This window comes from Athene noctua, chromosome 12, assembly GCF_965140245.1.
Source record: "Athene noctua chromosome 12, bAthNoc1.hap1.1, whole genome shotgun sequence".
NCBI classification, from domain to species: Eukaryota; Metazoa; Chordata; class Aves; order Strigiformes; family Strigidae; genus Athene; species Athene noctua.
In genome coordinates, this window is record NC_134048.1 from 16522056 (window position 1) to 16548615 (window position 26560).

Sequence of the window (26560 nt, forward strand, 5' to 3'; positions counted from 1 at the left end):
CCCAAAAGAAATAGCGTCCAGCCCTCCCTCACCGGAGAGGGACGAGCGGGTCACAGCAGAGAGCCAGGCTGCGGCCTCCGCCAGGCCTGGGCTGCGCTGGGCACGAGTCTCCCCCGGACGCACAGGCCCTCGCGGCACGGCCCAGCCACGGGCGCGCTGGGCTGTGGGGCGGGCGAGGGTGGGTTGTTAAAGGCCACGAGGGCAAACTGCTGCTGTCCTGGGTCGTGTTGCTTATATGTTGTAGTGATTGTAGCGCGGAGCAAGCTCGTTAGTTGAGGAAGGCCTGCCTCTTCCTGCTGAAGCTTAGAGCTCGTCATTCAAGTACCTGCTATGTCTGCAAACTTTTAGGCTGACTTCTCCTTTTCCAGAAATGCCATTTAAATTGCATTAGCAACGGACATTTGTACCCAGTAAGGCAGCATAATGTAACTCCCTGTGTAACATAGCTGACAACACTTGCTTTGCTGGCTGATGCTGACTGCAGATACTGAACTTATTTGGAAGCTTGTCTACTAAGAATTAAGCTTAGATAGTATTTCCTTTCTTCTAGATTGCCTTCTGGACAGGGTTGCATCTGTTATAAAATACTGCAGTTCCAGTACTGCTACGGAGTTGTTATCTGGCCACCATTTGGGAGTCTCCTCTCACTGGATCTGGGCTGCTTGCCTACCATTTGATTACAAGTATCTGGAAAAACAAATCTTGGTATCTTTGACACTTCAGACATAGTTCAGTGTCTCAGGTTTAATGTTCATAACTCAGCAGAAACAACTTTCAGAAAAGGAGAGGTTTTTCTGAGTACTGCTCTCTATCAAGTGAACTTGGTGCTGTCAGCATCATTGGATGATATTTTGATTCAAAGTTTATCTTCATAGATGGTAGTTACCATTTTGCCTTCTCAGCTCTGCTGTCTCTTGTATTGCATAATTTATATATTATGCAATATGCTAGGTTGGCAGAAAGTAATCACCTTTCTTTCCATGGTCACTTGAGTCTGGGATTTTGTGCAAGAAAACATACATTGTTAGCAGGTAAATATAGCAGGTTGGATTACAGCGCTCTGTAGATATAAGGTTAGAAATTTTTTTTTCCTAAAGAGTTCAAAGTAAAATACATATGTCATTTTTCTTGTTGATAAACCCAGTGCATGAAGGTACATTGAATCCAGGGAAAAAGAGAGGATGAATCTTCTCAGGATACCAAAAATATGTCTGCCTTGCTACTTGAATAAGAATGTATTGCAGGAAATAATCACTTGTGATACATTATGCTTGTGAATGTAGTTAAAAAAAAAAAAAAAAAAAAAAGAGCAGCTATTCAAGGATGTTTACAAACATTAGTGGTAAGAGCTGGAAACATGTTTTGCTTAAGGAGATCAGAATTTGGGGTTTTGACCATGGCCGATAAAGATGAAGAATAGCTGGAAAAGGCACCCTGCTCTTTAAAAAAGTCCCATAGTTCTCATATTTGGAAGTTAACAAACTTTCTTCTGTGTCCAGCATTCCAAAGCAGGTTCTTGAAGAGTCCTCACACCCTCTATATGGTTCTGTTAAGACCACAGTAACAAAACAGTTTGTGTAGACCTACTACACCATAAGGTGGAATAAAGGGTGGAATAACGAGCTTCAGATCAACATTTTCACATAAGTCGGCTTGAGCTCTATGTCCTGGATCATGCCCTGCTGAAACGGTTGTGCGTTTCCTTCAGAGCTTGGTACCACCACCACCAGTGGTAGAAGATTTACTTATGGACATCTTAAAACATGAATTGAGAGTTAAAAGATACAACTGTTGCTGAACGTGTTTGAACTGTAACAGCAAGGCCATCACTTACATTTTCCTAGCCCTTCCATTGCCCCACAGATGTTTCCAAACTGTACCACCACAGTACTAGGTGGTAGCACACGTGTGCCCTGGCAGGTGGCTGGAAATATGCAGGAAATATTCAGAATGCAGGGAATTATTGATTAGGTGACGTGTGCCAAGTTCAGATTCCTTTTCAACACTGGAGGAAATAGCAATGTGGGTTTGTACAATCCTGAAGGATAATTCATAGTTTTTCTCCTAATGTTTCTTTTCAGACAGTGAAACAAACAGTGACTATTACAAAAACTGTGGGGAGTGAACAAAAATAAGTTATTTTATGAAGTGTCTGATCAAAAAGCCTTTCTGCTAAGATGAAATCAGGCTTCTTACATGCCTCAGCAAAGATTGCACGAACGCTGGAGTGTCTGTGGTGAGCACACCAGTGCAGGGCACAGGCTAGCCAACAGACAGAAGCCACTTCTAGATTACTGCCAACCGGCGCTAGACACAGACTTGAGGCAGAAGGTAAATTACGTTTACATCCTTATGACTAACATGCTGAGCTGTCTGTTGCTGTTGGGTATAAATATTTCAGAGATAACCTGTGTCAGATTGAACTGTGGTTAAAAAGAAACACTGAGGACTGTGAAATTCACTGGTTTACCACCTGGTTTTGGCTAGTGGGTGAACAGTCCTCCCAGTACAAGCTCAAGTCCAAATAAAGATCAGCTGAGGACAGCACTCATATGGCACTCCTCTCTTGAAATGCCAATTTTCACTTCCTCCTCTGCATGTGTGTAAATAATTTGAAGGAATCACATTCCTCCCTGTTGAGTCTGCTGTCTTTGATAAATAACAATTAGTAGCAACAGCTAAGAATTACAGACTTTTTCCCCAATAGGAAATAGTTTGGATTAGTCAAGAGAAAGTGTCAATGAAAACACAGCCTTAACCTGAAATGAAGCCACAGTGAATGTTTATTGCGCTAAGAGGACAAACAGCATGAGGTTGGGAGGGGAGTCCTGGCAATACTCTTCTTCCAGAAGAAAGTTAATTGATAAAAATAAAGATGCAGTAGTAGGTACAAGAAACCAGGCGCAGACAATGAGGCACCACTATTATCCACCACTGCAGATCTCTCTGCAGCTCTAGCTGCTGCCAGCTTGAGATGTTGCTTACCGGACAAGAGCGTGTGTTGCTTCACCTGTGAACGGCCATACTGTGAGGCAGAGGGAGGTTTTTCCTCATGTGGAAATATAAATCTGGTAAGTTATGGCGAGTAACACCCTCAGTTCTCAGAGCTTAGTCCATAACATGGAACTGTCTATTAGGTAAGCAACATAGATTGGGGCCACATTTGCATAATAATGACCAATGTTACTGCAAATCACATCTTGCTCTCTGCAATACCATAATTACAGACTTTATGGTCTGTAAACAGCATATTTAAAGACAACTGAGCCCAAGCACATTCTAACCTATTTGTATCTTGTCCTTACAGATGGAACCAATACCTGTACTGGTTGAGGACGCTATGTAGCAACAGTGTTGGTGTAATTTATAGACTTAGTACAACACAGTGAAAACTGGACTGCTGTTTTTTTACCAAATTGCACAGTAACCCTGACTGCTTTTAACAAATACACCCTTGACCCATTCACTTGCACTGGCACTAGCTATTTTGTACTCAAAACATGAGTTGGTGCATTATAAAAACTACTTACCTTTAAGGTGTAGGTGGCTTTTTTATCCTCAGATACAGCCGTTAACTCTTGATGAAAAACTCTTACCTGCAGAGATGTATTCCAGGCGCTTGACTGAGTGACAGCATGCGCATATGCACAGGGAACACTGCCAGTACTAACAGTGACATGGCACTGGCTTCACATGACTTGTCTGGGAGGGGACGGCCAGCTCCTGCTTGGAAACACCCCCCTCTCCTTGCCCAAACCCTCATAAAGTTTCCACAGCAGTAGTGAAAGGTGAGGAGTTGAACTCTGGGCTCTGAATAGACACAAAGGACCTCTCCTAGGCTACCATCAGCAGGAGGTGAGCACAGAATGGGCAGCCAGAGTTCAGGGGTGTAGCAGCTTGAAAAGATGATAGAAACTTTGAGGAAATCATTAAAAGGCAACGTCATGTGTCTGTGTAAAGCACGACTGTAAGCTTTTTTTTAGGAACTGTGGTTGCCTTTAGATCTGTGCAGTGCTTGGCACAGTAGGACATCCCCCAAACACGACGTCTACTCCCGTGTCTGTCCACATAGTGTGGCTGATATGCAACTTTCTGGGTGACCAGGTAAGTTGTCCTTATGTTTTCTTTTCTATACTTTCATGGATAGTCATAGCCTTTTTTCTCTCAGGCACAGTTGTCTTCTGCTGTCTATGAACTGTAAAGGTTGATTCCAGAGAAATAAGGTCTACTACAGAAGATTAAAGCAGGAGGGAAAAAGGAATACTGTGGAACAGTGGTAGGCAGCCGGTCCGTCACAGCAGACGTACCCTGTTCCTCAGCTGTGCCTGTCAGCAGCAGGGCTCTGCCTGGTGTTGGAACAAGGATGCAATCCTGGGTACAACACTGGGTGCCAAACAAGGAGAAGCGGGCACTGTGCAGCCTCAGCTTGGGACTGTCTGGGCAGCAGAAATGTTAGGGGACAGCAGGGATGGGACACAAATAAGAATGTAAACGTTGAAACAGACATAAAAAAATATAGCAGTTCTTTCCTTTTCAGATTATGTTGAGCATTTTAAAACATGACTCAGACAAACTAGCTTTTTCTGATACCTGAAGTGGAAAATTTGGTGAAAACAGACATGTGACTTAATGAACAGTTACTGGACAAATGATGAAGTACATGGAAAAAATAATTTTAAAAAGAAGTATTAGAATTCTTTATTGACTAGTGTATGTTTCCCCTGTAATGTCAAGAGACTGACTGGAAAAACAATTACTTCAGGCTTGTGAATTTGGTTTGGATCATTCTGTGTTAACTAATTTGAAATAACTAAAAAGGAACTTCTTTTTAAACAGCACCATTTCTAGCCAATATTTGGAAATAGCTGCAGGCAGCCGGGATCTTCACTGGTTGATTTGGGGCTGTATAACTTGCCAACATGAGATCAGTGCCAAGCAGTTGAATGGCTTTTTTGTTTGCCGAAATAGCCATGGTTACACAAATGCTTTTTTAATGTATTTGGTGTATTCTGAATCAGAAGAGATGTTATCCGACAAAAAAAGAGTAGGTAATGAGATGTTGGGGAAAACCTAATCCATCAAAATTTATCTTATTTTAATGTAAATAATGTAAAATTTTGGCCCTGTAAATGTGATAATGAAGGTAGTGTACTGAGATTTTGGGGAGAGGGAGGGTAAGCAGGCATGGCAGTACTGTTTTGATTTGGAAGTCTTTGTCCAAGCAAGACTTGTATCATAATTGGATTATTTTAAAAGGACTACTACTAGAAGCATGATTATAATTTTAACTCTTGCCTCTCGAGACTCAATCAAGCAATGGCTTTCTCCTCCTAAAAACTCTAAGCAGAGTCACATTTTCTACTGTGCTCTGCTTTCTAGCTCTTTGCATGCTAAGATTGAACAGGGTTTGACACAGCACTGCTATATGGAGCAACCATTCTGGAGCATCAGCCTTCCAGCAAGCAGCTAACTGAGACAGCCCACTTTTGTGTGCCTCTCGGACATCTAATGTTGTCTACTACAAGGTCAGAGTAGAATAATCTCTCTAACCACAGAAAACGATGACCAACGCTGTTTACTGCACTGCCCCATATTGCTGTTTTCAGCTCCCTACTGGGTGGTTACAGAGAAGACAGGGAAGAGCTCAACAAAAGGGCAAGGGATGTGAGTTATAACAAGGGAAATTCTGATTAGGTACTAGTAGGGAAAAAAATTACAGTGGAGGCAGTCAAATACTGGAACGGATTTCCCAGAGAAGCTGTGGAATGTCCTTCCACGCAGATACTCAAAACTGTTGAAGGCTCCTAACAACCCGCTAAGAAAGTTGGAATGGAGGAAAGTCTCGAAGAGGAATGGATTATTCAAGCTTGACATGTTGCGAGTATTAGTAGTGTTTTCTTGTAGAGAGTGGGCACACCTGCCCTGAGAGGACCTGTGTGACAAGATGGGCATATAGTGCATGTTACATAATATAAAATGCATCATTGTGATCAGAAGGTCTTTTGGAAACGAAGATAAGATCAATTTGTCCTGTGGCAAGTTATTTACACTCTTCTATTCAGGCTAGCAGGTTATTTGTGATTGCTAGTTACAGGTATTCTTCATCAGATAGATATGTTAGTCCATCTATATTTTTTCAGTAAGGTTATGGTTGGCAAACTTAACATATCTGAGGAAATAAAACATATGGAAGATCTTGTAGACTGACTTTAGTAGCCCACAAAGTCTAGAGCGAGGAGCTCTAGATGTGGGGAAAGGCAAGAAGTCCTAGGACACTGTGACTTCCTTAACACATTCTCATTTTAAGCAATAGCACCTTAGGGCACCACTCACACTACTCTTTTTGGCCAAGGGAGACAAAGTTAACTTGTTTATTTTTTTTAAGGCTGTTACCAAAAGTTAGCATTTCCCATAGGAGTACATACAGCCCTAGTGTCGAAACAGGGGGATGGGAGTTTGGGGGCATGGTTTCAAGTTTCATATCACTTTTTGCCTGATTTTTTTTTTTTTTTTTCTTTCTTCACAGAACCATTTGACATCAGTTTCTTCTAGTAAAGTATGTAGTGTGGGGGTCTGGCCTTGTCCTTTTCTGTCCATGAGTGAGCAGGAACAAGGTGTCCAGTTTTTCTGTCTTGTGTTCTTGACCTGCATACTAACATGTAACATAGAGAAACAGAGCTGGAAACACCTGTAACTAAACAGACTTGCATTTATAAGAAAGCTATCATTTCAAAGCTAAAATATAACCTCCTGGCTAACATGGAGACTTCTTTTTGGCAGTATATTCTTCCTTTTTGAAACGCTGCAAGAGTACTCCCAAGAGGCTTGCAACCATCATAAAGGTAATAGAATATCATCTTTCTAATGAATAATTTTCCAGCTGTTTTTCTTTGTATGTGCCTTTCTGCTTTCTTTGTGCTTTCATTTGTTACCTTGGGTAACACAGTTTGACTGTGCTTAAATATTCTTCTGAATAGGAAAAGCAAGATGATTAAATTCTACATTCCTCAGTAATCTGGATTTCATACTATTAGTATTTGTGTGTTTGTTCTTGAAGACTAGGTGAAACCAAGAAAACCTGAAGGAATTAGCTTTTGCTAATTATAATTTATGGTAAGAGTGCAGCAATATAAAAACAGCTATGCAATAATCCTTAGGACAGCCACAACACGTCCTGAAATACACACAGATCTTTTCATGGCCACGGCCAGCTGTGAAGCCCTAACAGCTACTTAAACTTGGGTTTGATTTTTTTTTTTTTTTTAACCAAGAAATGGTCAATGTAGAGCCAAATGCAGGGAAATTTATTACAAGGTGGCCACCTGTCCATTTAGGACTTTAAACCCTCAAACTGACCATAGCTGGACTTGAAGCAATGATGATTTTCTCACTTACCATGTGTTTAAACTGTAACTTACAGTTCCTCTGCCACGTGAGTGAAGGCTGTGTGGGGCTCTACTGTGTTAATTCTTCATGGCACAAACTCACTTTGTTGTAGTCAGATTTTTGTTTTCATCCTTGTTAGTTTAACAGCATGTCATCATTAAGGAAAAGCGCATGTCCCCTCTCATCCTTCCCTTGCAGCCTGTGGAGGGTTGGAGTTCCTGCTGGGTGTAATGTATTCCTGGGCCAGATTAAGGGTGGCAGCTGTGCCACAACACACCAGCGCCACGATCAAAAGCTTTGCTTTTGGCTGTTCTCCCATTTTTGCTACTCTTGCATCCCTGTTAGTCTTCTGGGACAATACTAACTCATCAGGAAACAAGGGGATTTTTCTTCTCAAGAGCACGGCTTTGCTCCACGGTCAACATGAAGGAGGGAGCAGGACAGGACAGAGCACAGAGAGTAAATATTTTATAGTTTTGCAGCTGAACTCAAAGTTGAGGGGATTTGCTATTGTCAGCTGTGTATTCTTCCACTCTCCAGCTATACCAGATTCACTTATGTAGATCACCTTTTATTTCAGATGAAGAGAGACTCGGGATATTCCACCACGGCGGAGCAGCAGAAGCAGGTAAAGGCCCAAGGTCATCTTTTAAAGGAAGCATTATGCAGGTGCTTTGGAAGGCTGGATGTGTTGAATCATCTTCTAAGTGACAGACACATCCACGCTCTGATCACTTTAGCACAACTAGGAACTCATCTCTTATCACTACACCAATATTTTCCCAGCATTTTTCCCTTCCTGTGGACTGCAGCTACAGCACCAAGCGGTGAAGGACCTGTTATCTCTGCTTGTGTGGCGAGAGACCACAACACTCCCCTGTAACCAAAAGCTGTGCCACCTAACTGGGCCCAGTCCTCAAAGTGGTCCTGATTAATTATATGTTTCCCAGCTGATGTGCCCCAGTCTCTTTCCCTTGCAGGCAGCAGCCCTGTTCCACACTTCAGGAATTTGCCAACTTGTACGAGCCCTTTAAGGGCAAGATCTCAAGCAATCCATGGATCAGAGTTTGGAAACTACTGTGCTGGAGCTGTCGGCATGAAGAGAAACAGGGTGTTAGCACTTGGACTTGATGAACAAGATTTTTTTTTTTCTATGTAAACTTCTCTGCTTCTACAGCTCCTGTAATTACACTGTGTGGGATTCATTCACGTAATCACGTGCAATAAAAACACAACCTCAAAACAAGACAGTTTCTAATCAAAGGGCTTTTAAAATAGCTGAAGTACTGAGCTTTAGGTACTCTCCTGTCTTAAAGCAGGACATACACAGTATCTGATGGGTATTAGGAGTTGCTAGTTTTTGAAACTCCTGAGTTCTTCAGCTGGAAAATGCTAAAAAATCTGAAATGCTTTTTGGTCTAACTAAAAATTCTGACACTTATAAGACATCAGAGTTTTTCTTCGGTACGTTCTTCCTTCATCCCAGGAGAAAGGAGGTTTTATAGGATATGATTCTGTTAAAAATCTTTTTAACAGAAGCTTTAAGCTTTTTATAGCTTTTGTAACCTTTTTACGGAAGAGTATGTAGATGGTGTTCCAGGGTCTAAAGATTAAGAAAGTCTTATCTCATGTCAGTATATGTGAGGCATAACATGGATGCAATTGGAAGTATGAAACTGCTAAGAGAGCAAATCTTCAGCCCAGAATCCAGCCTGCACTATCTGAAGCTGGAATAGGTGGCTTTTGCCAGCCTTGCATTTGTCGTTCAGTACACCCAGTGATAATGCCAGCAACTGAGTGCGTTGCTTCTAATATAAACCTATAGGGTTCACAAACATCAAGCTGTAGGGCAAGAGTCCTTTAAATTACTTCCTCCCCAGCTGCTAAGTTGATTTTAAAAAAAAAAAAAAAAGAGAGAGAGATGATAGGAGGAAACAGTTGTTTGTTTTAATAAGGAAAGTTTCAGTGCTAATGAGCAAAGTTCTGTCCTGGGACAGATAAATATTGCTGACAAGTCCTGGGCAATGTTTAATGATCTGTAGCTGTTACAGAATCTTAAAGACGCTCTTAGCACTGAAAGCTGTGTAGAGAGGATTCCTCTATATTGCATTACCCTAAACACACCTGCATTCAACATTTATTAGTGTGCTGTCTCTCTTGTTTGTCCTCTCTGACAGGAGACAAGAGGACAGCGACTATGAATCATGCTATTTTTACTCCAGTTTGTTTGTTCAGCACAACACCACAGTTAAAAAACAGGAAGGACAGAGCAATAAACAAGACACTAGCTGGTTATTACACTGTATTATTTTGGAATTGCATTGATTATTTTTTTAAGCCTGTATCCTGCAGATAAATATATATAATGCATATTCACCCAAGAAAACCCAAACTAAGATTGCTGAACTCCAGAACCAATTCCAACTTGGGCTACCCTAAAGACAGATAGTTAATGATACATTTGGCATATATTTGGTGAACAACTCCGGTTTTAATAATCAAATGCTCAAATATATTGAATACTGCATTTTGAATATACTTATTCCTAGAATCAAAAGGTCCCACTGGTAATTTTCTTACTCTCTTGTAGTTGTTTTACGTAGTTTAAATCCTTACTCTGGTAAGAGACTCACACTAACATCACAGGTGCCCTTATGCTGTACATGGAATATGTCTTCAGTAGATAATATTTCTGTGACTGAAAGCAGGGATTTAGAGATCTTTACACTTTTGAGAAGCTCCTTGTTAATGTGCAGTTGTTGTATACCTATGACACACGGTACCTACTAGCCAAGCTGTACTCTCAGTACCACAGCTGAGTTGTACCTGTGATGGCTTAAAGGCACAGCAGAGTGAATTATGCAAGGAAAGGTAATATCCTGTACTAAACCTCTCTTATCCTGTATAACCTCTAGTCTGTACCCTTCGATAGCTTCTGGGCATGTGAGCCTGACTTCAGAATCAGTCTTCAAAGCAAAGAGGAAAGTTGAGAGGAGTGGTTCTGGATTAACTGGAGCTGTTAATCAGATCATCTGAGCACAGCAGTTCTTGACTGCTGTGGGGAGAAATCAGACTACATGCTGGCAGGGAGAAAATACTGAGGGAGGGAGGTGTTGAGATGGAGCACCATTTCATACCCCCAGGTCTTCCTTTCCTACTGCTCTGAGTTATCCAGAAGCCCCTTAAGTTATCCTCCAGGTACCAAGAAGCATGCCAAAAAAAAAACAAACCCAAAGAGGAAAGAATCAGTGGTCCTTTCCCTTTGGTTATTCCAGAGAAATTCCCTGTCAGTGACACTTCAGGTCTCTGGTAAGCACGGCAGATGGATGTGTCTGTACTCTCCCCCTCAATTACACACAATGTCCTGTAACAGCTTTGTTCTTATGTTCTTTACAGAGTTTGTGAAACAAAACAGGCCATCTTAGAACTACCTTTACCTCCTGCATTTCTAATACAAAAACCGCAAGTGTAGGGCGCAGCAGCACATGCTGACTTGTTTCTTGCTCACAGGAAGAGAAGCTCTGGGATGCCCTGAAGATCACTGCCTGCGTCCTTGGTACAGGCCTGCTCATATTCACTGCCTTGGTGAACTCTGTTTCTGGGTAAGATTGTTCAAACAAAGGGGCTTGAGGAGAAACTTTTCTGTGGAAAAGGGAAAAAGCGGATGATGAAAAGATGGGCAATCAAAAATGCTTATTCCTACAGGTGCGTGCAGAATATCTGGGACACTTTAGGCCATTTCTGGCAAACATCATGGCTAAAGTTCTACTACATGTTTGAGGGAAAGGAGTGGACAATCTTCCTCCTTGGTGAGTTTTAACAGCTCTGTAGGAGGAACCATCATATATTACATCTAAAAGGGGGACATGGACATGCCTTCCCAAACTCACTAATCCTCCCACCAAAAAAAGCGTGTGTAGGCTTTTTGCCTATGAAGGCAACTGTGCTGCCTGTGGACTGGTTCAGCATTAGACCCCCTATTCAGATTAAATATTTAATCTTTTTGCTGCTGCTGAAATGGCTTCCCTGTGAAGACACTTTGCTCCTGTGAGAACTGAATGACTCAATAAAACTAATTGCTGAAAATTAGTGAAGTTAGTGAATTTTACTCTTGCTGTAGCACCTATAAATCTCTTATCTGTCTGTGATTAACAGCTGGTAAACAAGCCTGGTAGAGACCTTGCAAGGTCCAAGGGATCAGCTCAACCTTATCCTACTTGTATTTAAAAACCACCCATGACAGAGATCCAGCAGCCTCCCAGAAAAGCCCTTTGTTAGCCTCACTTGTGGCAAGTTTTAACCTACAAGACATTTGTCTACTCTAACCTCCTCCCCATTCCCCAGGTCTCACCTGGAGGTCAGAACTTACCCGTATTCCTTTTTAAAGCATCTCAGGGCAGTGGATACACACCTAACACATCTGGGTCCCCGCAAGGTCCTCTCTATGCCAGTGTATTTTGTTTCTGATTTAGGCATAGCTCTCAGTTTATTCACACATCCCTGCTCTCTCCTCACACCACAGGGGCTGCATTGGTGCCTGGCCTGGCTTTCTGGGGCTTCAATGGAATCCTTATGGTGGCTGATGTAACAGGAAAGCCAACTTTCATTACTCGCTATCGCATTCAGCTGGGCAAGAATGATCCTGTAAGTATTTCTCACTCTGCCTCTTCTGCTGGCTAAACACTTCTTGCAGTCTCTTAGGCTAGGAGCAGGGAGAAGAACCTGTTATGCCTTCCTCTTGCAACCAGATAGGATTCAAGTAGAATCAAGCTGAGTCTTGTATATCCACTGCAGGGAGGAAGGCAGTTCTTGTAATTAGGCTACTGATCTGATCTGGATTGGCTGCTTGTTACAAAGTTGATCCCCAAACTAATATGGAAACTGCCTACAAATGTTGAAGCTCTTTAACCTTCCAACTCAAAGCTGTGTTGCTTCTGAGTTAGCCTCGACTCCTGACTTCTCTTTTGCAGGTGGACACAAAGAAATTGCGCCAAGCCATCTACACAGCGCTGTGCAATCAGTTCTTTATCTCGTTACCCATGCTTGTGCCCATGTTCTATGTCATGAAGTGGTGGGGCAACACCTTCAGCAAGGAATTACCTACCTTCCGCTGGTTTCTTGTGGAACTAAGCATCTTCACCTTAATAGAGGAAATTCTCTTCTATTATACACACAGGTGAGCCAAGCACAGGAACAGGACTCCCTTGTTTTCCTCCATGCCTTTAAGCTTATACCTACCTCCTGCAACAGCAGTAGTCCTAGATCCCCACCAGTCTTGTATTTATAAGGGAAGGTTCACAGGTCCTGAAATCCACGCTTACAACATGAGGCTTTGGTGCTGCCAGTAACTACAGTAAGCAAAAATGGGTAAAATTACAAAGGGGGAGCAGCTTAGAAGCTAGGGAAGAAACAATCCAGGTAGCTTTACACAAAAGCTGTGACCCAGTATTCTTTGAAAAAAGAAAAGAACAACACTAACTGTCCTGAAAGAAAAAAGCTCAAAATGTCAGTGACTGATCTCCCATTCACTTGTTGAGCACCCATGAAACAGGGCCTGGCTCCTGACGCTGCAGGCTTTCTAAGTACAGACACCAACGTTGGAGCAAAAAACTAAAGCAAGGAAGAAAAAAATCCTGCAAAAAAACTGTGCATCAGCAAGCACAGCATTCTCAGAAATATGTGGGTTTCTCTTCTAGATGAATGCACACAAAAAATGTAAAAAGCCATTTCTTACAAAGGACCCACAAAACCTAAAATTCTGACTCTAACAGCTGCCAGTAGGAAAAGTCAAAACAGTGAAAATACAAAGCAAGTCTTCCCCTAAGTAGTACTCCAAGGTTTGAGCAAATGAGTCATTCAGAAACTGATTTATGGGATTTATCTGGACTTAATATGAGCCAGCGGACACAGCAATGGAGTAAGGGCTCAGCGCTAAAGAAAGAGAGAGAGGGCAGCCAGGAGTCCTGCACTGTTACTCCCAGCTGCTCTGAAATCTTTACATTAAAGAGAAGACATGAACGAGTCCCCCGCAGAAATTCTGCGTTATGTTACACTATGTTCTTTTCTTGTGGTGCTCAAAACCTGCCCTTCTCTGTTTTCTCTGCTTAGGTTTGTTCACCTCCCACTGCTGTATAAGCACATTCACAAGAAGCACCACGAATGGACAGCCCCCATTGGTGTGGTCTCCATTTATGCTCACCCGGTAGAGCACATAGTAAGTGGATTCTCCCATGGTCCCTCTCTAGTTTCTGCATGGAGTGGGATTTCTGTGGGATGAGGAGGAGTGCTAAGAGGAGAAAAGCAAATGCACCCTTAGACTCTTCTTGTGTAGGAAGGGGAAGCTAAGCTGCATTGCCAAGAGGCTTGGCTGTAGTACCAGTTTACACGGGACTCCGCTAGCTTTAAGAGCACAGGTCCAAGGGCCTCCAGCAGATAAGGAACTGACTGAATGGTGCTTCCTTCAGCACAGAAAAGGCTGGGAGCACAGACGGTGCTTTCAGCAGATGTGACACTTGCACAGTCTGAGTTACTGCACGGACTCAGAATTCTGTCACGATTTTCATGCTGGTGGCTGGGATCAGTGTTTGCAGGAGTGTCTCCCAGTGCTGCTCCAGCTGAGACTTACGAAAACCCATCCCACCTTCAGATTCCAGTTATAAATGCCATCTCCTGTTAACAATAGCCCTGGGCTGCAGCACCAGCTGACAATCTTTGGGCAGCAGAATGGCTTTTTATACTCAGGAGTCCAGCTAAGCCTAGCTGGTGCAGTAAGCTTGGTCTGGGCAGCGACAGCCATTTGTGCTGCTGGTAGGACACAATGAAGTGATGCAGCCGGGATCATCACATGGCTGCCTCGACTGCACATGCCCCCAGGCCATGCCCTCTACAGCTGGGTTTCCCAAGAGCAGCTCCAGCATTATTCCAAGGTGAAGCTGAAATCCAGACCTCTGACACCAGGGAGATTTACTGGAATCACGCTGTATGCACACCCCTGGTTTTGATCTCTACAACAAGCTTAGAGAGCTTGGGCTGTGACTATGTTTTTTGCAGGGAGTAAAACTCAAGGGTAAACCATTTAATTGATGATTATGTAATTTTAGTAAGGTGTTTGCAGAGAGATCTTCCCTTTTGCTGCTTGCACAAAACTAATGAGATGTATCACCCAGGTGAAACAATTCAGCTCCTAGAGGAGAGTCTGCTCATTGTGGACCAATTAATGAGGTCGAGTTTACTTCTCATTTCTAGCTCTCCAACACGCTGCCTGTCATGACTGGCCCGATGATCATGGGGTCTCACATTGTTTCCATCGCAGCGTGGTTCTCCCTCGCTCTCATAACCACGAGCATTTCGCACTGCGGCTACCACCTGCCCTTCCTACCGTCGCCGGAGTTCCACGACTTCCACCACTTCAAGTACGTCTGGGCACTGCTCAGCTTGCCCTTCCCCTCCTGCCTGCGCCCGGGCACCGCCGATGGGCAAAGCTCCTTTCTGAGGGTGCAGCGGGTTTGCGTAACTCGGGCACAAGCAGAGAAGCCTTTCCAGTTCGCCCGTGGCAGGCTGCGTGCTGTCAGTTCTTAAAGCACTTAAACAGAGATGGGGATTTCAGAGAACTCCACTGCCCCCGCGGCTGCCTGACACCTCACTGACACCCACCCTCCTCCATCAGCTCACTTGCAAACTTTCTCCAAAGCACGGACACCGCAGCCGAGGCTGCGCGTTTCAAGTTTCCCAGGATTACATGAGAAGAAAGCACATAGATTCTGTAGTAGCAGGTATCACCCGGACTTTCCCTGGCACAAGCACAGGGTCAGAGGCAGTCCTCTGCAAGGCTCTGCCTAGAAATTTACAGGAAACTGCATGAGATCTAGAACAAAGACAGAGCAAGGGCAAGTCACACAGCTGAAATAAATTTGCAGGGAGCCTCCCAGTCTGTCCCTCTCCCATACACTGGGATTAGTAACACTGATCAGATAACGGCTTGCCCAAACAATCGCAATTAACCCTTCCTGGCAGAGATTCCCATCCTCCTCCTGCACTGGAGAGAGCAGAGTTTCGGCAGGTCGTTCAGGGATACGTACCACAGGAGTGGAAGATTTCCTGGCTCCCAGCTGTGCGCTGAATTCACACACGCTCCCCCCGACAGTTTGCCTCTCCTGCAGAAACAGCCAATGTGGCAGTTCTGTCGCCACCCGAATGCTGGGCAACACCCACACCAGGGTGCCAGTTCTTGCCATCAGTCATTTGCAGGAAGCTGGGCTGATGCCAGGACCTGGATCCTTGCAGAGCCCACCCAGACGCTCTCCGGGCAGAAGGGCTGTGCCAGCGCCCCGGCGCTGGACACACGGCAGCTCCGTGTCCCAGGAGCACACGGACGCGGCAGCGTGGCTGTCCAGCTGCTCCCAGATGCCCGGGAGAGACACGGCTGATGTTCAGGGCCACCATTTCTGTGAAACGACAATTCCAGAGGGAAATTGTGGGAGAAGTTTCACCCAGGCTTCCTCGGGGCGGCGAGGGAGGTGGGGGCAGTACCAGAAATCACAGGGACGGCTCATCGGGGCTCTGAAAGGAGATGGAAACAGGAAGGGCAAGACAACCTCAGTAACTTCATGTTTATTCTCCATTTGCTTTCCAGGTTCAACCAGTGCTATGGAGTCCTGGGAGTGCTGGATTATCTGCATGGAACCGATACAGTGTTCAGACAAAGCAAAGCCTACCAGAGACACAGGGTCCTCCTCAGCCTCACGCCGCTCTCAGAAAGCATCCCCGAGGCACCCAGGAGAGCAGAGTGAACTAGCCCAGCAGCCTGTGTTCTTCGAGCCCAGGGACTAGCAGAGCGAGAAATGATTTATGCCAAATAGTATTTTAATTGGAAAACGAGTTATTATTCACACGTAATGAAACCCGAAGCTGAACTTAAGACATGCTACTTGAGATGACTGCACTTTTGCTGCCTGTTATTTTTTACCTAATACACAAAAAAAACTCTAGAAAGCTATTTTTAAACAAAGTTTAGAGTGTGGTGTGGTTTTTTTTCTTAATTACTTGCACTGCTCCATGGTTCTAGCTGCCTGCGTGTAAGCCAGGTGTGCTCTGGGCCACATGGGTTTGGGGAACTCCTGGGGAATTCTCGTTATTAAGGTTTTAACACTTCAGTTTCACAGACCATGTTTTGGCCTCTTTCAGCAACACTCAATAGAAATACCAGAAAGATCACTGTAACTACACATGATAGGATTAAAACCATTATTTTTCTGAGATTCTGAACTCCTGGGATATGGGATACAACCCCATGGAGAGTCAGGGGGGCAACACTTTAGAAACACTCCCCTGCGCATGCTAGAGAGGCCCGACTTCCCCCGAGCGGTTCTTCATGGTCAGTCCAGGTCTGAATTACGGGCTGTCAGGTCCTCACCTCCGCTCCACAAACAAGTGTCTGCCAGCAGAAAGCAGGTTTCCCCCTCGTGGGACAGGGAAGCAGAGCTGGGAGCTGACAAAGCCCCCGTACCTTACCTCCTCCTGCCGAGCCTCACCTTGCTCCCCACACGCCAAAAGGAGGCACAAACCAAGACTCTGTATGATGATAAACTACAGAAAGAGACTTTCTGAGGTCCTGAGCTGGGTGAAGATCAGTGAAATCCTGCAAGGACCCAACAAAAAGCGCCTGCACCTTTATGCACATCCAGATGCACCTACACAACCAATCTCAAGCCATGCTGCACGTTTTCCCCAGGATTTTCTAAGTCTCAGTCCTGCCTGGGACCCCGGGACAAGAGTGAGGGGTCTCTCCCCGCTGCCAGACCCTGCCCTCCGAGGAGGGGACACGCAGGGCTGACCTGGGCTGCACTTACCTGCTGTCAGCCCCGCTCCACACACAGAAGCCAACTCCTCCCAGTCCCTGCAGCCACACAGGGATGAACCCTGTTCACCCACCTGCAGCCCCCTGGAGAGGGCAAGTCAGCAGAACAGAAAACCCAGGCTGCATTGTCTTTTGAAGTTTTTATTTTTATACATTTTTTTGTATTAAAAAGGAAAAAGCATAATTACCACAAATTACAAAGGACTAAAGCATTACTAGAATAATGAATCACATCAGCCTAGAAAGCAGATACTCTGAATAATATTAATGTTATAATACAAGCTCTCATTCAAGTATTTTACATTTTTCTCTTTTCCTTTTATATGTGATGATGATCCTAGCACATGGGTCAAAGATTATGTACTATCGACAGAAGATGGATCATGTACAGCGGGCCATATTAACAAGATTTTCCTCCCAAGTGATACATGGTCTGTGATGAGTCATTTTAAGTTTTTCTCTACGATAAATGCAGCTGAAGAAGGTTGCACACACTTTCTAGTTTTGGAAAACAGAAGGCTGAGGTCGGGACACACAGGGTTTGAGAAGGGCCAGCACATCGAACCATCACCCCTTTTGCCCCAGGCGAGCGAGCAGAGGGCCACCCTCATGGGGGTGCAGCTCAGCGGGGCTCTGAGCCACAGATCCAAAGGTTTCCAACCCCAACGGGACCGGGACAGGCTGGGAGAGGAGGAGGGGGAGCGGGGCTGCACCGAGGAGGCTCGAGGGACCAAGTGGTGCCAGGCACCCCCTCCCGCGAGGGGCACCACGGCACCAGCCGGGGAGCGAGCCGCAGGGGCACAGCGGGGGGACCCCGGAGTTGCCCCGAGCAGGCTCCACGGGGCGCTGGCTGGCACCCAGGGCGCTCCCCGCTCCTCCTGAGCTTCCCACCAAGGGGGTGTGCTTGTCACAGATACATCGGTCCTATGTTCAAGTGTCTGCAGAAAGTGAAACTGTAAACTACTCATTGAAACGCTGCCCTCCAGCCACCCGCTCCGTGCCACCGAGATGAACATTTTCTTTAAGAAAAAAAAAAAGGTCGTTTATCTATTACCTGTATTGGAAACTTTAAAAACAAAAAAACCCCAAAAACCAGAGTCAGCGAGGCATTTAACATCAAGTGTAGCAACCCTCTCTTAAAAAGAACCTAGCATTCATTTCAAAACAGTGACAAAGTGACATAACCAGTCTCAGAGGAGACAGGAGAAAATAAGCATTGCAAACACAGCTTGCTACATTTACAGTTTTCTTTTTTTTTTTTTTCCTTTTGATAAAATAACTGGAAAGGCATTAACAGCTAGAAGGCCCCCTCTGCACTGCCATGCGGAACGTGTACAGACACGTGGCAGGTTACTGAGGTTAACGCATCGTTTTGTTACAGTACAGTCGACCAGTCCCAAGCAAGACAAGCAGTTGCCGTAATTCGAGGGACCCCAAGGGCTACAGTGACAAGCCGCCATCGGGGGTGCGAGGGGGGCAGCAGGAAGAGGGACAGACAGGCGAACAGAGCAGCAGGATTATTACTTTTTAAAATTTTTGTGTCCTGGCCCCCCCCCCCCCCAAATTATCATGGCAAAGCAATAAAGTCTCCTCCAAAACACACCTTTCCACCTCCACTCCTGACCTGACCCCATGCCAGAGCTCTGTACCCGTTACAACCGCCTGAATCCCACAGACGGGCTGGGCTCGGCAAGGAGCCCCGGGCTGTGGCAGCCTGGGACCTCCCGAGAAGAGGGGTGAGATGGGGAGCGCTCCCCCCGCTCTGCCTGCGGGCCCAACGGCCTCCCCCAGCCCTTCCGACAGCAGCCGGGGCTCCCTCCGGCCGAGCGGCGGCTGGGTGCCAGCACCGTGCGGCCCTCACGAGCTGCAGGACCCATCAGCATTCACAGGAATCCAAGTGCCCAACCGCTCAGACCACTAAAATCAAAAAAAAAAAAAGCACAAAACGGGATCGTGGTGAAGCATCCAAGCTAAAAGCAAGGCGAAACTCCCTCCTCAGGAGGAGGGAAAAAGCTTCCTCAAAACCAACCCCCTCTCAGGACAGCTGTCCCTTGGTCCAGCGGTGGAGCGAGCCCTGTGCGATGCTTTGGGTACGCAGCTACGAGCAAGAGGCCAAGTGCCTCCACAGACTGGTCCCCCGCCAGGCCACAGGCCAGGGGAAATCCCTGCCATGGCCAGTCCCTCCTCAGCCTGGCACGGCGCAGGCACCCTGCAGCCCCGGCCTCCTGCGGCTCCTCCTGCCGCACAGGGGTGCGGGATGGTGCCCTGGAGCCAGAGCACCCAGAGCACCCTGCCCTCTGCCACTGGCCCTGGCGCAGCGCAGAAGTGACAGGGAAGGGTCCCGTGTTCCCTCAGGCTGGAGGAACAGGCAGGAGCAAGCAAGGGCCGCCTGGTCCATCTCCCCTTCGCTCCCTGGCTGCACTGCTGTCCAACAGACGGTAAAACAAGGCACACAGTCCACAAATCTGGAGGGTGGTGGGACCTCTGGGATTGCTCTTCTTCCCCTGGGAAACGGGGGGTTTCATACGGGGCTCTCAGCCACACTGATGTGACAAACCACTGACTCAGCAGAGGGGGGAGGGGAAACTCTTCTGTGCCAAGGCTAGAGTCTCAGCCTTAGAAATTTAAAAAAAAAAAAAAAAAAATTTAGAATCAATTCAGATTTGGGGAAATTCTCTGGGAAATATCTTACCTCTTCTACCACCCAAGTAATTCCACAGTCTGCTCCACAAGCAATAACTCCGCAGTAGGAGCTTGTTCCTCTTAGTTTCCTATTTCATTTGTTGCTAGAACACAATTGGCTTCAAAAGAGAACACGCACCAACGAGAGGAGCACAGGGACACAGCAGCAAGGACCACCCGTGGCACATCCAGACCTGCTTCCACTTGCAAACCCCAGCAATGCATCTCCAACATCCTCCATCAACCCCCCATCTCCAGCCTCTGAGGCTCGTCCTTCCCAAATCAGGGGCAAACCCAGCCGCATCCTTAACTTCAGAGATCCGACTCTGACTCACGAGAGAGGGGAAATCCAGAGATAACAGTCTCAGCCACAGCACTGTACAAGCATTACTTGCCCATCCTTGCCCAGATACCACCCCGCAACCCCAGAGCACTGCTGCTGTGAGGGAGCAGGCCACGCACTCAGCCAGGTTGGCGTGCTGGAACGGGGCCCGCGAGCGGTACCGAGCCGCAGGGTGACGTGGCAGGGGCGGACAGACCCGGCCAGGATCACACCACCAGGAAACGGCAAAGTAGCAGCTACCCAGCCTCACTCAAACCCAGCTGTGCTTTCGATTCTAGCAGCAGTTCACGAAGCTGCTCCACACGGACCAGCCCAGCTCCCCCCCTCCCTCCCCCCCCACCTACTAAAGCAGCATCTTCAACGCAGTGTCAGTTCGGGAAGGTGGTAACTGCAGCCAGGGCCCCGCGAGCATCCACAGCCACTGCTGATCAAAAACTCGCCCCAGCTCGCCCTCTTCATCTCCGCTCCTGGCTGCTCTCACCCGCCGGCCCCACAGCTGTATGGGGACAGCCCCAGAGACACAACTTCTCCTCCCCAGCTATGAGACACAGCTCTGGATCAACTGGATATTTTGGGAAAACACTGTTCGTTACCAGCTTGTGATTTTGCAGAGAGGGTAACGCAATTAGCTGCATCGTTGATTAGCCCATTGCGGTGCCCACTCTGCGCCACGCGAAGGAGCACGCTCGGCAGCTCACCAGGACGGAGTGCCGGAGCCACAACCAAGCCAGCTGCAAAGCAGGTATCCCGACACCAGAGACGGAGCACAGCAGCAGCAAGGCAAGCAGCTCTGGCTGAAAAGAAGCTTCTACCCTTACGGCAGGAGCAGGACCTCCCCTCTCTGACACGTGCCCCCTGTGAGGGAACGCGGCTCACAGTGAGGGTTTGCCTGCCGAAGCCCACCTGGTGGCTGGGCAAAAGAACCAAGTAAATGCCACAGCAGCTCTGCAGCCATCCCCTCGCCTCAGCCGAGCGAGGAGCAGCACGGTGTTATCTCAGCCGTCGGCGCTGCACAGGGACGGTGCCCTGAGCAAGAGGCTCCACGCAGCCGCCTGCCAAGACACGATGCACAAGCAAACCCAGGCGAGAGCCCCCCTCTGCCAGGCAGGTCTTCTACTCGCACCCAGCACTAGTCCCACCAGCAACCCCGGGGCCAGTGACAGCTGTGGGAGAACCAAGTTGTCCGGGGCTGCGGCGCTCCCTCGTCAGGCTACAGCATTAAGTGGCAGCAGGGACATGCCAGCCCTCTCGCTTGCTCGCAGCGAGGACCAGTCCCTCCGGCTGCTATGACACATCTCCGTGCTCACCTCCCGACCACGCTGGAGGCACAGACTGGAGCAGACCAACCTCCTGCCCCAGCCTGCCTGGAGAGAGCTCGGCGGGTCCGAGCGAGGCCGTAAGCATGTACAGTCGCTGTCGTAGGGAGGATGCTACAATGGTATATACACAACGGAGCGGCTTCAACTACTTTGTGAGCACAAGTCTTAGATTTGACTGCCCTTGGCACCCTCCCCCATGAGAACCAGGGCTGGCAGGGGGGTCTCCACGATGGGGGGAGGCATCCGAGCGAGCTGTGGCGTCAGAGGAAAGGCCGCGGGGAAGATCAGCTCGGCAGCAATGCCGTGAGGAGTCTCTGGGCTGGGGGGGGGCCCAAGAGCCCAGCACACCCCAGGGTGCAGGAAGCCAGAGAGCCTCCTCGGTCCAGCTCCACCATAAGGCAACTTTTTTTTTTTGTGGTTTTTTTTTTGTTTGTTTGTTTTTTGTTGTTTTTTTTTTTTTTTTTCTTCAATAATATTTCCAAGGAAGAAAGCAAAGGGAGATGTCTTTTTAAAGGGTATTTTTGTTGTTGTTTTAGAGGGGTTTGTGGGGGTTTTTTTTGTTGTCATTTTTCATTTTTCCAAGAGAAAAGGAAGAGAAAACCTCCTTCAGCAAAGTCCTGTCTTTGCATGTGATGGGTATTCCTGGGGCAGTGGGGGCACCGTCCATGCAGGCTCGAGTCCAGGTGCCTGCCGGCCTCCCACCAGCTGTCCTCGCAGGAAGGAGTCAGAACAAGCCTATCCTTGGCAAAGGTCCTTTGGTTGACTTCCAAATTGTCCGTGATGGAAGGGAGAGACGGGCAGAGGGAGAGCCAGACCCTCAGGAAAGTTAGAGGTGAAGACACTGGGGAGGAGGGATCAGGAGGGCGAACAGGGTGAAGCTCCTGTGGCGGCGGTTGGTGTGGGAGAGGCCCCGCCGTACGTGGAATGGGAGGTGTCAGCCAGGTCACGGAGATCAGAGGCTCCGCAGCATCACGACACGCTGCGGCTTCGGTCCCCCATCGGGGAACCTCGCTCCTCCGAGCTTCCCGAGCGGGCTGCCCTGGATCCGAGGGGAGACACAGAGGGGAGGCGTCGGGGCCGCACAGCGCAGACTTGTTTTGGTAAATCCAGACGAACTTCTAGCAATAATTTAAAACTTGATATATATATATATAATAATAAAAAAATCTCCCCTTTCCAAGCCAGCCAGAACTTTTTTTCTTTTTTTGAAGAGACACTAAGACATGAGTGTGTGCACAGGAGGGGAGAGAAGGGAAAGCAAAGGCTGGGTCTGCTGGGAGTGGGTCTGGCTCTGGTCAGGGTTGTAATAGCAAAATGGTGTTTCAGATGCAGATCATCTTTGCTTTCCAGCCACAAGAGAAAAAATCGTGTGCGCTGAAGTTTCTCCCAAACGGTCTATTCCTGGGTACCCACCTTCCAGCTCCCTTCCTGTCCCACCCCCTCACGTCTCCCCTTCTCCAAGCCAGTCCCCCACCAACCCCCCCCATCCCCCGGCAGGAAGCAGACGCTGCAGCCTCTCTACTTCCCCACTGTCTGCGATTCTGCAGCCGATGGGGCGGGGGATTGCTGGCTCAGGTTTTTGGCATCCTCTTGCGCAGGCTGGCTGGGTGAGGCGTGGGCTTGGCTGGATGGGCACTGGCTGACCGTTTTGCTGGAAGACTGGGATGGGTAGCGCTTCCTGCCATCTCCCCCTGATGTGGTAGGGTATCTCTTGTGTCCACCTTCCTCCCCCATGGGTGGCTGGAAGAGAAGCACCCCAGTATCAGCACAGCCCCCTCCAAATGCAGCTGCCCTCCCCCCTGGATCAGAGAACAGCCTTCCTGCAAACCTCCAGTTGCAAATTCTCTCCCTGACCCACAAGGAATCTGCCCCAAAGCACACAGGTGACCTCTCCAGATCTACCACAGCCAGATTTGCTGAAAGTCAGACTGACTTCCAACCAAACACAAGGGTGACAACTTGCTCTCGGGCACCTCCTTCCCAACAGGGGCACAGTCCAAAAGACAAAGCTCCACACAACGCTGGCTCCACTCAAGCTATCAGGGCTCCCTTTCTTCCTCCCTCCTCAGCAAAGATGGGCTCACCCAATTTCCCAGATTGCTGCTCTGAAGTGGATTTGCAATATTCAAACCCTGTGGCTTGTTCCTGGCCTGGCTGCAATGACAGGGCATGACACTAGGTGTCACTAACTTCCCCCGCCTGGCACTGCTTGGGGACTGGCCCCCCAAATCCTCCATCCTTGGAGGGGGCCGAGGGGTGTTTGAAGAGGCCAGTGTAGTGCAGACGTTATATCTACTCACATCCACTCGGAAGTCCTCGAGGCGCTTGAACTTGCTGAGGTATTCTTGCAGTTTGCTGTTAATGTCCAGGTTTTTGGCTTTGGAATATTTTAAGAAGGCCCAGAACTTTTCCAGCCCATAGAGCTGTCCTGAAGGGGAAGAAAACCAAACCAGGCATCAGCAGCACAAAAATCAAACCAGACATCAGAACCCTTTCCTCCAGGCTTCCCCACCATTCATCCCATGGACCCTCCTGGCCCACCGATGGCCACAGCTGAGAACCTAGAGAATCATTACATCTGTAACGGTGAGCCCTCTCGAAGGGGGATGTCCCCAGGCTTGGCTGACCTGGTGGTGGCAAGGCTCAGCCAATGCATGACCTTGAGAAACCTCAGAAGAACTGGTGCCTCTAGAGAAATGTTTTGGGAGAGCTACAACCTCCCACTGCCGTCCTCCATCCCCCCAGCAGCGTTCAGGACCATGAGCATCCACTCAACCTTCCCCCATGAAGTAAACAACACAACACCCAGCCAGTCCCCATCACACACGTTAACCTACAGTGTTATGGGGCTTCCCCAAAGCCACAAGAAGAGGCCCAGTGTCAGACATGCCACTGGGCTACATCACTGCCAATCCCAGGGGAGGCCAAAGGAGGCACCTACCAGCTTCATAATCCTTGATGGTCTCTTCTTGAAAGTCCTTAAATATGTCTGGCCGGAATTTCTTCTCCAGCCCGTAGCTGTAGTATCTGAAAAGGCACTCCAGACCGTACCTGGGAACAGAGCAGCATATGGTGACTGGACACTGCAGCAGGCAACACCCAGGCAGAGACACTGCTGAGGCAGGAGCCCTGCTGCACACCAGCAGCAGGAGGTGACTGAGGGCTACCCCAGTCCTACCTTCAAGCAAGTTAGAGATGCTGCCTTTGATTTGCTGTGAGCCCTGCAAAAGGCTGAACCCTTCTTCCCTCACTCCCCTCCCAGGAAAGGCCACTCTGCGCCTCCTCTCCTACCTGTATCCCTCCTTCCCATCTTCCACAGCCAGTTGCTTGAACTCCTCGTACATTTTCTTGTTGAAGTGATCTCGGAGGAAGAAGGACCAGAACCGGAAAAGCGTGTTCATCTCCTGGGACTGACCAATGCCCAGTCGTTTCCGCTCTGTTTTGGGAAGAGGGGATGATTACAAGGCAGATCCTCTCCCAGGCAGCCAGCTCTTGCACAGGGGCTCATGTACAGGAAGGCCCTGTGGCACTGTGACTACACCCAGCCCCAGCGCTCGACACCCTGAGCCACAGCTCACGCTTGCCACAAACTGCAGGGAAACACCAGCTCCCAGCAAGGCTGTCCCATAGGACCCTGCTTAGCCCCGTGTGTGTGCTCCGCAGCCGCACCCTGCCCCCGATGCAGCGGGGCACAGACACCCTGCCCCACTCCTCACAGTGCAAGTGTCCCTACCGTTAAGGCAGCGCCGACGGTACTTGTGGTAGACATGTTGCGTGAAGCCGTTCTCCTTGAGCAGCTCGTGTGAAGGATGCTGAAACTTGGGCAGGGACTGCGGGGTGCAGCCGTAGCTTCCAACAGCTGGGGTCCCCTCCGAGGGGCTGGAGCTGAGCATGAGAGACTCCTGTCAACCCCCACCCCTGGCATCACCCAGCTGACAGTGGAGTGGGGTCACACTCCGCGCCATGGCACTTGTCTGTTGGACCCACTGACCCCCTGTGACTATCTACTCTGGGTTTGGGACCTGAGCCATGGGGCAGACTACTAGGAAGGGAACCCATGGTTCCAACTGAGTCTCATCTCAATATTCCAAGGCTTCAGACTTTCCTCAGCTTCTTCCATGAGGGACAAGTTGAGTCCCAGTCCTCTCTGCAGCCACCTAACAAGAAACCTCCTCTGCAAAACCAGATGCTGCCTTTCCCCTTCCCTCCCACACTCGCTCCCTTTCCCATTTCTGGCTCCTCCGTGACCCAGCACACTTGTCTCCAGTACCTGATGGAGGCAGTTCGGGGCCTGTGCTCCCGAGAGTCCATCACCCAGCCCACGTGGCACTCCATCGGGGGGTTTGAACTGTGCCTTGTCTTCCTCTTCCGTGGAGTCTGCAAGACACGGCACATCAGGAAAGCATCCCCTTCCTCCCCAGTCCCCAGCTGAGAAACGCCAGCTCCCGTCTCGCACCGCAGCCCTGGTCCCACCTTGGCATCTATCGTCCTGCCCTCTTTCACCACTGGGTAGAACCGGGGCGTCTGGGTTGGGTCCTTCAGCTGAGGCGTGCGAGGGGTCCGGGGGGTCCTGGCATTGCGGTAGTTGGGTGATTCTGGTACAGTCGTAGGCAAAGACCGGGCAATGGTTGAAGGTTCAGGGACTCCAAACAACTTGTTAGCCAAAGCATCTGTAGGTACTGCAGAGAGAAACCCCCCCACCCTGAGTCAAGCTGAGCTCTGAGCATGAAAGCATCCCTACAGTCAAGGAACACCCATCTGGGAGACAGGAAACAGAGGGACAGGAACGCAGGGACACATTCCAGCCCTCCGAGACAAGCAGCTTCAAATCCAGCATGTCACCAGCTTGGCCAGATAGCCCAAAGCCCAAGCAGCAGATCCAAGGACTGAGCTTCCAGGGATCTCACAAGGTATCTGCTTCCTAGGGGCTAACAGCAGTGACAAATTCTCCCTCCCAAGAGGGGGACAGGGCAC

At 48.3% G+C, this 26560-nt stretch overlaps 2 protein-coding genes across 7 annotated transcripts in view; one reads left to right on the forward strand and one right to left on the reverse strand.

Moving 5' to 3' along the window:
* The first annotated feature begins 3773 nt into the window (after positions 1-3773).
* Positions 3774-16387, forward strand: FAXDC2 (fatty acid hydroxylase domain containing 2). 4 transcript variants are annotated; one of them, XM_074916013.1, is made up of 12 exons: positions 3774-3855; positions 3984-4104; positions 6527-6614; positions 6781-6842; positions 7967-8014; positions 10897-10988; positions 11092-11195; positions 11909-12030; positions 12357-12562; positions 13495-13600; positions 14632-14798; positions 16019-16387. In XM_074916013.1, exons 3-12 carry the CDS (start codon positions 6596-6598, stop codon positions 16173-16175), a joined length of 1083 nt encoding a protein of 360 aa, XP_074772114.1. In that variant the 5' UTR covers positions 3774-3855; positions 3984-4104; positions 6527-6595; the 3' UTR covers positions 16176-16387. The 4 variants fall into 4 exon arrangements, with proteins under 4 accessions (XP_074772114.1, XP_074772118.1, XP_074772117.1 ...); XM_074916016.1 differs by having other exon boundaries at positions 3779-4104; positions 6527-6556; XM_074916017.1 differs by lacking the exons at positions 3984-4104; positions 6527-6614.
* A 6692-nt stretch (positions 16388-23079) lies between these two features.
* Positions 23080-26560, reverse strand: part of LARP1 (La ribonucleoprotein 1, translational regulator) — a 42999-nt gene continuing 39518 nt past the window's right edge. For all 3 annotated transcript variants that reach the window (XM_074916173.1, XM_074916171.1, XM_074916172.1), the window contains 7 exons: positions 26060-26265; positions 25857-25963; positions 25320-25471; positions 24878-25022; positions 24528-24637; positions 23887-24014; positions 23080-23326 (listed from right to left, as the gene is read on the reverse strand). In XM_074916173.1, coding sequence (XP_074772274.1) covers positions 23105-23326; positions 23887-24014; positions 24528-24637; positions 24878-25022; positions 25320-25471; positions 25857-25963; positions 26060-26265 — 1070 coding nt within the window. In that variant the 3' untranslated portion in view covers positions 23080-23104. The remainder of the gene's footprint in view (positions 23327-23886; positions 24015-24527; positions 24638-24877; positions 25023-25319; positions 25472-25856; positions 25964-26059; positions 26266-26560) is intronic.

Coding starts and splice junctions, on each gene's coding strand:
- FAXDC2 (XM_074916013.1), top strand. Junction 12,031..12,356: donor AGCTGGGCAAGAATGATCCT/GTAAGTATTTCT, acceptor TCTCTTTTGCAG/GTGGACACAAAGAAATTGCG. Junction 12,563..13,494: donor CTCTTCTATTATACACACAG/GTGAGCCAAGCA, acceptor TTCTCTGCTTAG/GTTTGTTCACCTCCCACTGC.